General features: G+C 33.5%; 3 protein-coding genes across 4 annotated transcripts; all 3 read left to right on the top strand.

Moving 5' to 3' along the window:
• Window positions 1-2,962: 2,962 nt before the first annotated feature.
• On the top strand, window positions 2,963-5,447 carry LOC130015036 (uncharacterized). 2 transcript variants are annotated; one of them, XM_056104428.1, is made up of 4 exons: window positions 2,963-3,172; window positions 3,381-4,261; window positions 4,716-4,886; window positions 4,977-5,447. In XM_056104428.1, exons 2-4 carry the CDS (start codon window positions 4,244-4,246, stop codon window positions 5,247-5,249), a joined length of 462 nt encoding a protein of 153 aa, XP_055960403.1. In that variant the 5' UTR covers window positions 2,963-3,172; window positions 3,381-4,243; the 3' UTR covers window positions 5,250-5,447. The 2 variants fall into 2 exon arrangements, with proteins under 2 accessions (XP_055960403.1, XP_055960402.1); XM_056104427.1 differs by lacking the exons at window positions 2,963-3,172; window positions 3,381-4,261 and having other exon boundaries at window positions 4,315-4,886.
• Window positions 3,335-4,132, top strand: LOC130015121 (F-box/LRR-repeat protein 25-like). Its single transcript, XM_056104679.1, has one exon. The coding sequence runs from the start codon at window positions 3,335-3,337 to the stop codon at window positions 4,130-4,132; it is 798 nt and encodes a 265-aa protein (XP_055960654.1).
• Window positions 5,448-9,376: 3,929 nt separating the features above from the next.
• LOC126668597 (uncharacterized) lies at window positions 9,377-12,557 on the top strand. The gene is made up of 4 exons (XM_050361787.1): window positions 9,377-9,400; window positions 9,519-10,120; window positions 10,252-11,657; window positions 11,755-12,557. The coding sequence occupies exons 1-4, from the start codon at window positions 9,377-9,379 to the stop codon at window positions 12,555-12,557; spliced, it is 2,835 nt and encodes a 944-aa protein (XP_050217744.1).
• The last annotated feature ends 3,303 nt before the right edge of the window (window positions 12,558-15,860 follow it).

The following is a 15,860-nucleotide window of genomic DNA, read 5'->3' on the forward strand; positions in this document are numbered from 1 at the left end:
TTGAAGTTTATAAGAATGCATTTTATTCATTCTATTATTTTCCTTACTAAAATTGGGGTCTAGGATATATGAATTTAATCAATGCAAATATTTTGGAGAGAAACAAATTGAAGGTGATAACTTCTTTAATATTGATGCAAATTTAAAAATATACATGTGCAGGTTTTCATTTGATCTTTGCTATCATCAATTTGTAAGATTTTATTTCTAATGTTCTATTTTAAATGAGATATTTTTATTTTTGCTAGCTCCAATTATAACTTTTCGATAGCTTTTAATGACGAATGATGGCTGGTGGTTTTATTTTTAAAATTATTTCAGCCAATAGATACACAGAAATATGTTAATCTCGTTATCTATTTTCTAATTTGATTTTCTTTTATAAATCCATATTGCGGCTATAATACACAAAACTAAGTTTAAAAACATATTTGTTAGACGGAGAGGTATATTTTTTAAAGAAATTAATTATCAATATAGATTTTTAATTTAGTTTTTATGGTGGAAATAAATATTTTATTAGTGTTCTTGGCTGAAGGATTAAAATGAGGGGTATTGCCAAAACAAATTCTAATGTTTCATCTTTTCAGCGATTTGAATCTAATATTTAAAACGTTACGAAATAAATTATAATTTTTTTATTTTTTTCATTTTTTAGCCCAAACCGTTTTTCGGCTTTATTTGCATATGTGGCAGGCATATTATTAGCATATTGAATCCTAACGTTTTAAAATTTTACAAATAAAATCTCAACCTTTTCTATATTTGCACTGTGTAGCATTGAGGCTAAATGTACATTGAAATTGTACTAACAGTAGACTGACAAAAACTGTTAAAATATGCTAAAGTCGAACTAACAGTACATTAAAAGTACATATTAAGATGTATTTTTATTTATAAATAAACTAAAAATATATTAATGTTATACCGATTCTATTAATAATATACTAAAATTAACTAATAATAAATTTAAAATACACATAATATTTCATTTATTGAAAAAAAATGAAAAAATGCAAATTCATACAACAGCTTTGACCTAATTTGCAATTACAACATAAACTTTTAAACTTGGCAATGTCAGTAATGAACTTTTCACTTTTGGCAAATCGATACACCGATATTTTCCCAGGACATTTTTGTTGAGTTGAAGTCGGAATTGCCACGTAGGCTGACAAGTTGAAAAATAAAAGGTGTTTCGATTTGCCAAAAAGTAAAAGTTGATGCCTGTTTTTGCCAAATTTTTAAAATTAGTGTTGTAATTGCAAATTACATTAAAATTTGTGATTTAATTTGCAAACGTGCCAAATTACGTGGTAAATACTGAAATCCATTGTGTCAGTATACGTGTTGATTCCGGCTTCCAACTCAGCAAAATTGTCCCGGAAAATAATCGGTGTATCGATTTGCCAAAAGTGAGTTCATTACCGACATTGCCAAGTTTAAAAGTTTATGTCGTAATTGCAAATTAGGTCAAAGTTGTTGTATGAATTTGCATTTAACCCTTTTTATAAATGCCAGTTTTTACTTTTGATATTTTTATAAATAGTTAAAACCATCTCTAATCCATACTCATTTTTGAGCACAAGTCTTTTTTTCTACTCCAATCCATACTCACTTCCAACCCCGTTTCTTTATTTATGAATAGTAAAAGCTCATTTCTTGATATATACTATTCACACAAAGTCGTTTCTTGGTTAATTGAATAATTATTTTTTTAATTGCACTAGTCAAATATGTATTTTGGTACTCAGCAAATAAGACATTTAACTCATATTTAACAGAATCATTCAAAATAGAACCATGCTCCTTACTAAATAAATTATTCAGAAAAAACAGAAGATCATTGAACTTAGAAGTGTGGTCAAATATATGACAGAACAAAATCGACTTGTTCATCTTAAGGGGATCACCCCAATACTCATTAAACTTTTCTCTCATTTTCTTATCCATCTCTTTTATCTCTACATCCTCACTCACAATCATTTCATCCAGAAAAATTAATGGATAAATCACATATCTCCAGAAAATGCATATCAGAGGTCACATATAAAGATCCAGATATGCGAAAAGTGGTAATGTAGAAATAAGATAAACAGGTAGCAAATTTCTTCGCAGTTTGTCAATCAAGAATATTAGGAATGTTATCAGCCATGTCATTCTTAAAATTTTCACTCACCTCTTCATATGAATCAAATATAGATTTAAACATACAGGCAGTATGTAGCATAAGATAAGTGGAATCCATCTGGTAGTAACATTAAGACAAAGAAACTTCTTGGTACCAACCGTGTTCGTATTTAGACTAATCGTGTTCGTGTCTAAACAGGTCTGACCCGTAGACACGAATTGCCAGGTCTACCGTCAATGACACGTCAGCATTAGCACACTTATGTTTGACTTGGGATATTATATAATACAATATTGGCTATTATCAAGACGTTTTAAAAGGTTTGGATAAAATGAGAACTTTCGCTAAACGTTTAACGGGAATAAAAAAATCTGAATTTTATCAATATTAAACAAATACCATATTTTTTACAAATACTCCCTCTGTCCCATTCTAAGTGAGAAAATTTCAATTGCACATTATTTAAGAAATTTTAGTAACATTACTTTTATATCCTTATATTACATTAAATGCATCACAACTTTTCAAAAATATGCTTTCTAAATGCATTAATTGAAGAGGGTATAAATAGAAAAGTAGTGTGAAAAGTACTTTATAAATAGAAAGTGTCAATTAGAATGGGACACTCAAAAAGGAAATAGTGTTCAATTAGAATGGGACGGAGGGAGTAGTTTTTAGTTTTTAATATTTTTATAAATTTTTAAGTTAATTTGGTATTTGAAAAGAGAAAAATCAAGTGCGATTATATAAATCTCTCTATTGTTGTAAAAACATTGTACTTAAATTATACCTTTAATTCACCTTACTCTCAAATTTATAAAATATTGATGATTAGACCGTCATTTATAATTTCCAATGTTTATTTCCAAAATGGAGGGAAATGTCTAACCCTTGCCGCGCCAAATCTGTAAATTTTCTCATTATAATCTTTAATCTTTTTTGCAGCAACCCTGTCCTTGGTGGATGAACTTGCTGATGAGTGGCCATAAAGTGTAGATTATCATAAAAAGGCTGTTTAAAATCCGTAAGAGTACTCTAAAGGTTAGTTCTTTATGCATTTCAAGAATTAAAGATGCACACTTGTTTGTTAAATCTTTTACTTGTTCAAATCTTTTATTAAATTTGCATGTATTTTTTCTGGGTCCAGATTAGATTTCTGTTTATACGCGAATTGTTTTGTCAAATGAAAAGTTGAGCCGGGTGATGTATGCTTTTGGATTTTCAATTGATTTCTTTTGTGTTCTTGAAGAAATGAACAACGAGAAGAAGAAAGCAAATAGAAGACTCAAGTCTGTCAGAGAAGACCGCATCAGTGAGTTGCCTGATGCGATTATCATCCATGTCCTCTCTCTTTTGGCATCAACAAAAATATGTGTAAAGACTTCAGTTTTGTCTAAAAGATGGCACCATCTTTGGACCTATGTGCCTAACATCATTCTCTCTCGATATGACTTCCTATGTAACGAACCTAAGCACCGCATCATAAAAAGAGTGCTCAACAAAACACTAGCCCTCCACTCTTCTTCAAAGCTCAACAAATTCTCCATCGAAATTGATTTACGCAAACTGTATCCTTCAATTGAGTCCTGGCTTCAACTAGCTGTGGGAAGGGCAGTTGAGTCGCTTACATTAGAATTTAGTGGAAGCTCGACTCGTTATTTGTTGCCTCAATTCCTATACTCTAATTCCAATATCCGACGTTTAACTACTACGTTTTGCGAATTTGTGCCTGAGGAGAGAATTTCATGGTCAGCCCTTAAAGAGTTGAGCATAGGGCAAGCAACTTTGAATGATGAAGTCATTCAAAATATTTTGTATGGGACTCCAGTTCTTGAAGACTTGCAGTTGAACTTCTGCTACGGAATCAAATTGCTCGACTTATCTTTAAAACCTAAGTTGAAAAACTTGGCCATAAATGTTGGGCATAGTGACTATTATTTTGAGCTTAAAATTTTGGGTCCTTATGTTGAGACTTTAAAAATTTACCTCACGTTTAGTTAAAGCTACCCTGGATTTTAAAGTTATATATCATGGTGATGATTACCAAGAGAGGTGTCCTAATATGGTTAAGGAGCTCGTTGAAAATGTTCTTCTACTAAGCAATTACAACTAATGAATTTATGTACTCAGGTATCATATATTCTCTTTTTTCTCTCTTGCAGTTAAACTACAACTAATGAATTATACTGAATGTTCTTTGTTTATTGTTATTGATATTATATAATTGTAGACAATGTGCTTCTCTTTGTTTCTAATTTTTACTAGTTTTTTTTTCTGTAGTCAGTAATTGTCATTTTCTATCCTAATGGTTAGATATCATTCAATGATTAATGTCTATGTTGCACGGAAACTTGTCAAGTTCTAAATTTCGGTGTTCCGTTTTCATTTTTAAGGACTCTTTAGAAATACTGAAATTGTATATTTATAACCGATTCTTATAAAAACGCCGTGGCTTCGCAAATTAACCAAAAGATTGTGATGACATGCTGTAAAGAGTTGAGACATTTTTGCTTTTCAGTTACCTGGAATGACAAATATAAACTGATAGTGATTTCTGGATTGCATGTATCTCTTATATGCCAAGGCTCTCTCAACATTGAGCATGGATGTTATGGCGTCTCTATCATCAAATTTGAAATCTTTAGATGTCAGCTGTCACGGTGAGGAGTACCTCCGTGGGATTGAACTCGTCCTTCAATGCTCACATAAACTGGAGAAGTTAGTTATATTTTTTGACTACGGTAGATCCTCTAAGGTATTTAGTTACTTTGTAATCTTATTTGCTTCAGCTTAAAATACACTTCTAGTCAATAACTATTAGGCTAAGAAAAAACATTATCTGCAGTCAAAATCTGATGGCTATAAAAAGGGTTATTGGACAAATGCAGAGATACCAAGTTGTTTGGTTTCCCATCTCAAAACCATCGAGGTATCTGGTCTGATAAGAAGTCGAGTTGTAATTGAATATCTCCAGTTCTTGCTCATGAACTCAAATATATTGGAGAAGATGATCTTCCGTCGTTCTGACCATAAATCTGGTTTGAAATTGGCTGAGAAGTGGTCAAGCTTTCCAAGGTCTTCGCAGCAAGCAATGTTTCTAGTAGCTACTAAATGGTAATACAATATGTAACAATTTAGCTAGGATATTTCAGATTAGATTTTAACTCCTTATTATCTTTTTTAGATAAAATATGATAAACTCCTATAAAGGCTCATGTACTATTTGGTTTTTATTTAATTGGCCCTTTATAAATTTTACTTTTCATCTTGTCCTCGTAAAATTTATCTTCGAATTAAACGACATTTTTGTTTGAAATTTGTCGGTAAAGTACTTATTTTTTTACTCATTCATTTCCTGTCAAGTTTCATAACTTTTTCTTATATATACCCATTTTTTGTTTTCCCCAGTTGAAAACAAGATTTTGCTATGAATTCAGATTGTGTTTTATTCATATTTCACGTAAGAATCATAATAGGCATATCATTTTTTAGACAATATGGAAAATACATGCTTATTTCTCTCAAATATGTCATAAATTAGTGACGGATTTTTCAATCACAAAGTCACTGCTTTGTTTAGTAGTTAACTCAGATTTATTTTAATTTTTAGCAATTATTAGTGGTGTTGGGTGGTGATTGTTATTTCTACTGATAATACCAATAAACCCTTAATAAATAATAACAGAGACCTTTAATTACAAAGCAAAGCCAAACATGCCAATGATGTTGGCAAAATGTCAGCTGCTACAAGGATGTTAATTACTTATGTAAGGAGCCTATATTTTTCTTTCAAAGGTGAAGTCTTTTCACTTCAATTAGTAACTTGTATGTTGTGTCTTTTTCTTCTTCACAAAATGTGACTAAAAAAACTATTTCCTAAAGGAAAAAAAATCACCATCTATTAGTGATAGGTCAAAAGAGCAGTGTGAAATTTTGGTTATTGATAGATGAAACGTAAGAGGCCTATTATCACCCAGATCTGTTCATGGATCGGGCTCGGATCAAGCCTACAAGAACTTTTTTTTATGTAATGTCAAATTCGGCCTGAGCCTATCCAGACGTCCGTTCCAAGATCGACCCAAGACGGCCATGCCTAAGGGGTGAAGCCAAAAATTATTTATAAGGGGTCAAATTTAATAGTTTACTATAAAATAGAAAATTAAGGTGGTCAATTTATATAAATCATGAGTATAATTATATGATTACAACTAATTTAGACCAAGTATTAGTATAATTTTTTCCCAAAAGGTGGTCAATTGACCACCTAATCTCCCATGTGACTTCGGCGCTTCGCCACTGTGCCTAACCAAGTACCATCCCCATAAATAGATAATATAATCACCGATGTCTCTAACTTTATCAGTTATAACCAAACCTTTTAAAATCGGCTAGTTTAGCCCATTTTGGAATATCTGAAACATTTTCTAGCTATTTTTGAATAAAACTGAAAAATTTGTCATTCGTGAATGGCTAAACTAACCGATTTCAAATGATATGAGATATTTAAAATCTTTTCTGGCGAAATCGATCAAAATTGGCTAATTTCACCCATTCACGAATAGCAAATTTTTCGATTTTATTCATGAATGACTAAATAATTTCAAATATTTCAAAATTGGCTAAACTAGTCGATTTTGAAAGGTTGGTTATGACTGACAAAATCCGCAAACGTATGATATTGTATTGGGATTAACCCTTATTTAAAATACCCTAAAAATTTAACCCGCAACTAAAAACCCTAAACACAAGCAACCGCCACCTCCTCCGTCACTCGAGCTGAGACCACCTCACTTCAAGCCACCACCCCCTCATTCTCAACCACTGTCGCCCATCAACCTCCATCCGCACAATCCCCGCCGCCCAACATATTCATCCAATAAGGGTTTTTCCGTTCTTTGTGCATAAATTCTTGTGAGGATTTCGTGCAAAACGTTTTTTTGTGCAACAAAAAAAAAGCGAAACTTGACGATTGACATATCATCTCCTTAGGTTCTACAGCGAACCCCGACAAACAATTTTTTTTTACGACGGACCCTAACAATAAACAAGTTGAATTCAAGTATTAAGAATTTTCTAACACCAATCGCACCTTCAGAACTTCCATTTTCAGCCTATTTTGCTATAAATATACTTGAAACGACGTGGTTAAAGCCTTCGATCTTTAAGAATTTGAATATGGAGATTGAATAAACGCTGAAAAGTTTTAAATAATCCAAGGATCTATGCAAATGGACTCCAAATATATTTAAAATACACTCTAAAACATACAAAACTTTAGGATCATAGTAGTTTTATTCAATAAAAAAACTAAAAAAATAAGAATAAGTATAAATGCATAAGTGAAGAAACTGTGATTTTCGATTTAAATCCGAAAATCATAGTTGTTTTACCGAATGAAACTTAAAATTTGATTAAAGTTTAAAGAAAAAAAAAAGATTTCTAGAGAGAAGTTGGTAGAGATAAGATCACAACAAAGGTTCATTCTCTCCCTTAACTTAGCACAAAATATTAATTAAGGACAAATACATGTAGGGATATTAATATGGCTAGAACATATTTTTAACGGAGGTGCAATGGCGGCGCAAACCGTATCAACAATCCCCTCACAGCCGATCAACAAGCTTCAGGCCTCTACTCCCTCAGGTGACAAGTCAGTGGTGATCTACTTCGAAAACTATCCGGACAATTGGTTTTTTGATGATAACACTTTTCCAAATTTGATATCAAAGGAAAGACAACCCTAGCAAGAAGAAGGAATCGGCTTCAAAGGCGATTTGGGTTTCTCAGAATCACGGATGATCGTAAGATAGAGACAGTACTACGCAGATTAAACTAGATATTTATTGGATCGTTCAGGGTTAAGGTTTTTCGTGCCAAATTTCCTAAACCCTATTTTTCCAATCCCATGCAACGTGTATCACAAGCAACAGTGACAGTTTCAGCAAACAACTTGGTTAAGAGATCTGTATCTCCATCAATTATTCATTCACCTGCAATACGTGATTCCAGGTCCTATGCTCAGGTTGTCACTAATGATCCTTTGATTTTTGAATCCTCCAAGAGTCCACCAGATCACAAACACAACTCCCTGATTGTTACAGTATCCAACATGGATAAGCTGCTGATTATCAAGGATAAGATGTTGGATCTGGAAATTGTTTTTGAATCAATTTCCTTTCTGGGAGGTCTATTCGTTTTGGTTCGTTTTCATTCTGATTTTTACATGGCTCGATTCAGAAGTGATTTCAAGAGGCACGCTTCGCTTTTTTCAGCAATTATTCCTTGGGAGGAATATTGTCCTTCGAATGAGAGATTTGTTTGGGTTTCTATGTCTGGAGTCCCAATTTCAGCATGGTCAGAAGAGTTGTTTCTCTTTGTTGGAAACAGTTTGGGTAAGTCTATTGCAGTTCACCCATCTGTTATCTCTAAGGATCGCATGGACTCGGGTTCAGTTCTTATCTCAGCAGCGTTTGATCGTATTATATGCATTGTTCCTATTGTGATTAAGGGAGTATCATACCTGATTCATGTTCATGAAACTGAATTTCCAGTCATTACAAGTAGCTCTTCCGCTGAATTTTCAGAAACTGATTCGGATTCTAAATCAGTTTCCTCGTCGTCAGCATTCTATTACGATGATTCAAATGGAAAACGTTCCAGAGCAACTTTGGTTCCTTCTACAGTTCCAGAAACGCCATACGTAGCTCCAGATCTTAGCAACATAACCCAGTGCAAGAAAAGAGTTTCCTGCACATCAAATTCAGACAGCCTTTACAACAGAGACAAATCAATGAGCCCTAAAGAAGATAATTCAGAAGCTGTGAAAACAGTTGAGGTTGGTGTGAAGTTAGGAGTTTTTGAACAGCAACATGAAGCTCAATTTCTTGATTTGATTACAAAAGAAATTGCCAGGGATTCTTCAAATCACTCTTGAAGTGATTTTTTTAGGGTCATTTAATTTTAAATGTGTAGCTCATTTAATTTTATTACTTGGAATTGTCGGGGTGAAATTAGCCATTTTCGGAAGTAACGTGTTATTCGTTCTTTTATTTCTCACCATCAATTGATTATCATGGGTTTAGTTGAAACAAAAAGAGAACTTCTAGATGCTTTTTTAATTAGAAAATTGTGGCCAAATCTAGATTTTGATTTTAGCTTCTCGGGTTAGATTGGGGCGTTTGGAGGATTAGCATGTATATGGAACTCCAGTTTAATAACTCCGTCTAGAATTGTGTCATCGGATAGATGGATTGTGTTAGACTTTACTTGGTCTTCTCTTCCGATTAGATTTATTCTGGTTTATGCTCCGAATTGTACGCTTGGGAGATCGTCTCTGTGGCAGAATATTCTTCCGGAAATGGACCGCGATAGATTGTGTTTTGTTTAGGGGGATTTTAATGAGATTTTACATCCTTCTGGAAGGTTTAACTGTGCTTCTTTCTCTGAGTCTATGATAGCTTTCTTGAGATTTATTAATGATGCCAAGCTTATTGAAATTCCGTTGCAAGGTCGTTTTTTCACATGGCAGAACAGGTTATCTAAATCCAAAATCGATAGATGTTTCGTCTCATCTTCGGTTTTAGAAAAGTGGCCGAATCTTAGGCTTCAAGCTTTATCTCGTTCTTTTTCTGATCATGTCCCAATTCTTCTATCATCTGTGGCTCGCTTTGACTGGGGTCTGAAGCCGTTCCGCTCTCTAAATGTTTGGTGGGATCATCCGGACTTTCCTTCCTTCTTGAATAATTGCTGGTTATCTCTTAGAGAGAATTCTGCCTTGGTGATTAAACTGCGAGAGCTTCGCAAGCTGATTTCTTCATGGAACAGGCACATTTTTGGTGATTTAAATTCCAAAGTTACTGCTGTAAATCAGCAGATTGCGGCTTTAGAGCAATCTGCAGATTATAGAGATTTAACGGATGATGATTATACAGCCCTCTCTGCCTACAACAGCGAGCTCCTTGGCCTTTCTAAACAGCTAGAAGTAACTTGGTTACAAAAATTTCGTTTGAATTGGATCTTTTAGGAGATAAAACCACAACTTTTTTTCATTTGGCGGCTTCAATTCATGCTAGAAATAACTTGATATCAGAGATTGTTATTGATGATGTTTGTTACAACAGCCCTTCCGATATAAAGTCTAAGATCAGAGAATATTATCGAAGCCTTTACAAGGAAGGAAGTCATGTTTCATTCTCTCTAAACTCTCTTCCGTTTAAAGTGCTTTCGAATGCCCATTCCGAGGGGCTGACATCAGTTATTACATTGGAGGAATTATCTTTGGTTGTTATGCATTGCGATGATAAGAAAGCACCTGGACCAGATGGGTTCAATATGTTTTTCTATAAGCGGGCGTGGCAGATCTTGAAGGGAGACATATTTCGGCTGTTTCAAATATTTCAGGTAACGGGTTCTTTTCCGTCGGGTCTGAATACAGCTTTTCTGATATTGATCCCTAAGTTTAAAGGAGCTGTTAATATAAAAGACTATCGTCCAATCAGTCTTATCAACAGCATTTTTAAGTTTCTGTCGAAGATTCTTGCGAAAAGGTTAGCTCCTTTATTACCATCTATTATTTCGGAGAACCAATTCGGTTTCATTAAAGGTCGGAACATTCACGAGTGCCATTCTATTGCCTCCGAAGTAATCCATCTCTGCTCAAGACGCAAAGATTCAACTTTCATCGTTAAGTTGGACTTTCAGAAAGCCTTTGATTTTGTTTCTTGGAGATTCCTTTTGGAGACTATGCGTATGATGAATTTTAATTCATCCTGGATCAATTGGATTACCAATTTATTGAATTCTTCTCAGATGTCGGTTATGATTAACGGTTCTCCTTCAGATAATTTTGTTATGGAGAAGGGTGTGAGACAAGGAGACCCGTTATCTCCGATGCTCTTTGTAATTGCAGCTGAAGGTTTTAAAGCAATTATTGAGAAAGCCAAGTCGCTGGGGCTGTTTACTGGTATTCAAATTGATGGTTTTCGGAAATCTCTCTCGTTACTTCAATTCGCAGACGATACTCTTTTGTTTCTTCCAAATGATTTGGAAATGGTAAAAAATCTCCTACGTGTTCTTCGGTGCTTTGCAATTGTTTCTGGTTTACGTATCAACTTTCAAAAGAGCTCAATCATTGGTTTGAATGTTCCAAAGGAGGATATTACATCAGCTGCCTCTATTCTAAACTGCAAGATCGAAACGCTGTCATTTACTTATCTTGGACTTCCTATTTCTCGGAGGAATTTGGCGGTCTCTCAGTTCAATCCTATCATTCAGAATTTTAACTCGCATTTGGCACTTTGGAAAGGAAATTTGCTTTCTCCGGCTGGTCGTTTGATCATGATTAAGTCAGTTATGTGTAGCTTGCCAGTTTATTCGATGTGTAGTTTTGTCATTCCTAGAAGCGTGATATCTTCTATGGAGAGTTTTTTGAGAAACTTCCTTTGGACGGGTTCAGGATCTTCTCGAGGCATTTGTAAAGTAGCTTGGAAGGATATTTGTTTGTCGACTTGCTTGGGTGGTTTTAATGGTCCTTCGTTACGCCTAAGAAACCAAAGTTTACTTTTTTTTTATAAAGTGGATTTGGAAGCTTCTTACTTGTGATAAACGCTCGTTGTGGTTTTTAGTTAATCGGGTTAGTTCGAATATAAATTCACGGAATGATTTAGTTGATCCTAGAAATAGGAATTTATTATCTCATTGGCGAGGAGTCCGTAAGCTTTGTGTTTATAATGAAAATATTTGGAGCATGTTCACTTCAAATATAAGCTTTAGAATGGGAAATGGTAGAGATATAATTTTTTGGAGGGATTTATGGCTTCCAAATCAGGTTGTTCCTCTTAGTTCTGAGTTTCACAACCTGTTTGTTTTGGTGAGAAATAGCACAGCTGCTGTTTATGACTATGCTTATGTTGATGATCAATTGGGATGGCATTTCAACTGGAAAAGACGACTTCGGTTGGGTGAGCAGGATTCCTTAAGGCAGCTTCTTGTTCAGCTTCAGCAGGTGAAGCCTTCCTCTCAGCGTGACTCAGTCTTCTGGATCGGTAATGTCAGCTACTCAGCAGCTTCTTTGGTTCGGTTAATGACAGTCTCTGATCATGAAAAGGATCAGTTCTTATTCTTGATGTGGAAACATAAGATCCCTCCTCGTATCCAGTTTTTTACTTGGTTATTACATAAAGGTCGTATCTCATCGAATGAGTTCATGGTTCAGCGTCGAGTTCTCCCTGACGAGCAGATTTTTTGCAGTTTATGTGCAGAAATTGAATCAGCAAACCACATTATCATTTACTGCCCTATTGCTTGGAGATTCTGGATAGATTTTCTTGGAAAAATTGGAGTCAAGGCGTGGACAATTCCGAAAGATGTTTCGAGTTTCTATTTCCAATGGATGAATTTGGAAAATCCAAAATACAAAAACCTTTAGGCAACTATATGATTTTTCAGTATTTGGGAGATTTGGAAGGCAAGAAACAAATTGATTTTTCGAAACGAAGCAACGATTCACAAGGATTTAATTTCTCATTGTATCAATAAGGGTGTGATTCACTATAGATATCACAACCCTTCTTTTGTTTATGGTAGCAACGATGTATTCCCTAGATTTCTTTTCGAAATTCTAGTGCTTTTTGCCTATCACATCTTGTGTTAGTGCTAATATAATTATCATTTAACAAAAAAAAATACATGTAGGGATGTACATAAAAAATTCAAACCAATCAAATCAAGTCACTTCAACAAAACCAAACCAAATATCACGGTTAAAAGATTGTTGGTTTGATTTTGGATTGAAAAATAGAAAAAAAAATTATTGGTCTGATTTGCGGTTTCAAAAATTATAAACCAACATAAACCAAATCAAAACAATATATACACATATATACATATTTTTATTAAAATTATAAATATTATAGCTTAAAAATAAAATTTCTATCACTATTTATTAATACTGTACTTGACAAAATAATATATTTAAATATCATCTAATGAAATAACTATTTATAAATTTATTATAGATCACTAAATGTTATATCTATATAATATTAAGATATTATATTAATAAACTGTAAAAATTTATAATATAAAATATTTATAGTTTTTTTTATTAGTCATTATTATAGTTTGTTGTATAAATATAACATTTATTTTTATGATGAATAAATATTTTTAAATTTTTAGATTTTTTTATCTTAGATGATAAATAATAATTTTTGATGATGGTTTAAACTGGTCTCAAAGAAAAAATTATCAAATCAAACCAAATCAATTTTACCGGTATATAATGTGTGTGGTTTGATTTTGGTTTGAAAATCTGCCAAACCAGTATAATTGGTTGGAATAAAATATCAATGATAAATCAGTCAAACCAAATCATGTACACCCATAAATACATGGGTTTGGAAAAAAATGAATAAAGGATCAATTCACCCCCTCAACTTGGAAGGAAATATCGAAAGAGTCATTTTTGGAGGATTTGGGTCAAACTAACCCGCAACTTGTGTTTTTATATTAAAAACACCCAAAAGAGAGCGAGGAAATCACTCCCCCTTAAATATATAAAATCGGATCAATTTAACCCTCCATTATCACCGAAAACCGCTCCATTCCACCGCCAACCGCCGCATCTACACCGGAAATCGCCTTCAATTTTTTTTGCACCGAAATTTTTTTCCAACAATTTTTTTCCGTTGAAAAAGAGTTTGTTCTTCGTCGGAGGAGTAGATGTTCCTCGCCTGAGGAGCACGAGCTCCTCGTTGAGCAGCAGATCTGCTCCTCAGGCAAAAAGTTGAGGAGGAGCAACTCCTTCAATCTTTTTTTTCTTCAAGTTTTAGGTATTAAATTGTAATTTTTTAAAATAATAAGGACTATTTTAAACTTTTTATCAAGAGAGTCTGTTTCAAACGCGAGTTGAGAGTGAACGAGGATGAGTGAGGGGCTAATTTGATGCACTTTAACATAGTTGCGGGTAGGGGTGTAAACGGGCCGAGCCGAGCCCGAATTAGGCAAAGCTCGAGCTCGAGCTCGAGTGTGTTTTACAGGCTCGAGCTCGGCTGGGCTTTAATTTTGAAGCTCGAGCTACTCGAGCTCGAGCTCGAACAACATTCGAGCTACTCGAGCTCGAGCTCGAGCTCGAGTTGAATTTAATAAAAATAAAAACAATAATTAAAAAAATTAGATTTGATGTATTTTAATTATTTTTCACTATATTATACAATTTAACCAATTTTTATGATGCATATCTAAATTTAGAGGTGTAAAAATTTAATATAATGATAATAAAATTATTATTGTTAATTAATAACAAGCTCGTTTAGGCCCGTTTAGGCTCGCGAGCCTCACGAGCCTTAGTAAATGGTACTCGAGCTCGGCTCGAGATGGAGCTACTCGAGCTCGAGCTCGAGCCGATCTCGAGCTTTTTTCGAGTCGATCTCGAGTAACTCACGAGTAGCCCAACTCGTTTACACCCCTAGTTGCGGGTAGGGGTGTGCATCGGTCGGTTCGGTCACTGAACCAAACCGAAGACAAATTAACCAAACCCGAAATGTTAGAAATTTCCAAAACCGAAACTGAACCGAACTATATTGAAACTGAACCGAAACCGAACTGAAATAATATTTCGGTTCGGTCGGTTATTTCAGTTAACCGAAATAACCAAATTTTATTAAAATTAATTATTAAAAAATAAAAATAAAATAAAAAACAATAATTTTAATACTAATTTATAATTTAAGTACAATTTTAGGGAGTTTAGTAAATAAATTCTAAAAAAATTACAAAATTACCTTAATTTTTTTAAAAAAAATTATAAAAATAACACAATTAATATTATAATTTGGTTATTCCGGTCGGTTCGGTTAATTCAGAAATTCCATAGCTAAAGCTGAACCGAACCGAATTCACCAAACTTTTAAAAATAAAACCGAAACCGAACCGAATTAACCAAAAACCGAACCAAATTAAAATTTTGGTTTGGTTCGGTCGGTTAATTCAGTTTTAACCGAATACTGCACACCCCTAGTTGCGGTCTGTTTGACTCAAAAGCTTCCAAAATGACTTTTTTGATATTTCATGGCAAGTTGGGGCGATGAATTAATTCTTTGTTTGGACAAAAACACTCACTACTCGGCTAATTTGACTCATTTTACCTCCTTAACTGACGTGGCACAAAATGATTAGAGCAATTGGAGCTGAGGTGATAATAAATTATTGGACCATTTGGAGTTGAAAAAGGAAAACAGGTCAATATGCCAGTTTCGAGGGTGTTTTTTTTTCTTCAGAATACCTATTCTAAGAATGTTTTTCTTTAAAACCATGAGCATGGACTTATTTGATTTTTCATTCCAAGTTCAAAGGGAAAATGAATCTTTGTAAGATAAGACTAGGAATGTGCAGTATTCAGGTAGGAAGAACCAAACAGAGATTTTATTTCGGTTTGGTTTTTGATTAATTTGGTTCGGTTATAAATAATAATTTTTTTGTCATTTTGGTTTGATCGGGTATTCAGTATGAAAATTCTAAATTAACGGCACTGACCGAATTATATCAATAAATAATGTTATTTTTGTATTTTTTTTAAAAAAAAATAGATATTTTTTATTATTTTTTTTCAAAATTTGAATATTAATTACCCCTATAATTGTATATTAGTTACAAATTAATGCAAAAAATATATTTTTTAATAATTAATTTTAATAAAATTCAATTATTCAATTAACTGAATAACCGGCCA

Source organism: Mercurialis annua, linkage group LG2 (assembly GCF_937616625.2).
Source record: "Mercurialis annua linkage group LG2, ddMerAnnu1.2, whole genome shotgun sequence".
NCBI lineage: Eukaryota > Viridiplantae > Streptophyta > Magnoliopsida > Malpighiales > Euphorbiaceae > Mercurialis > Mercurialis annua.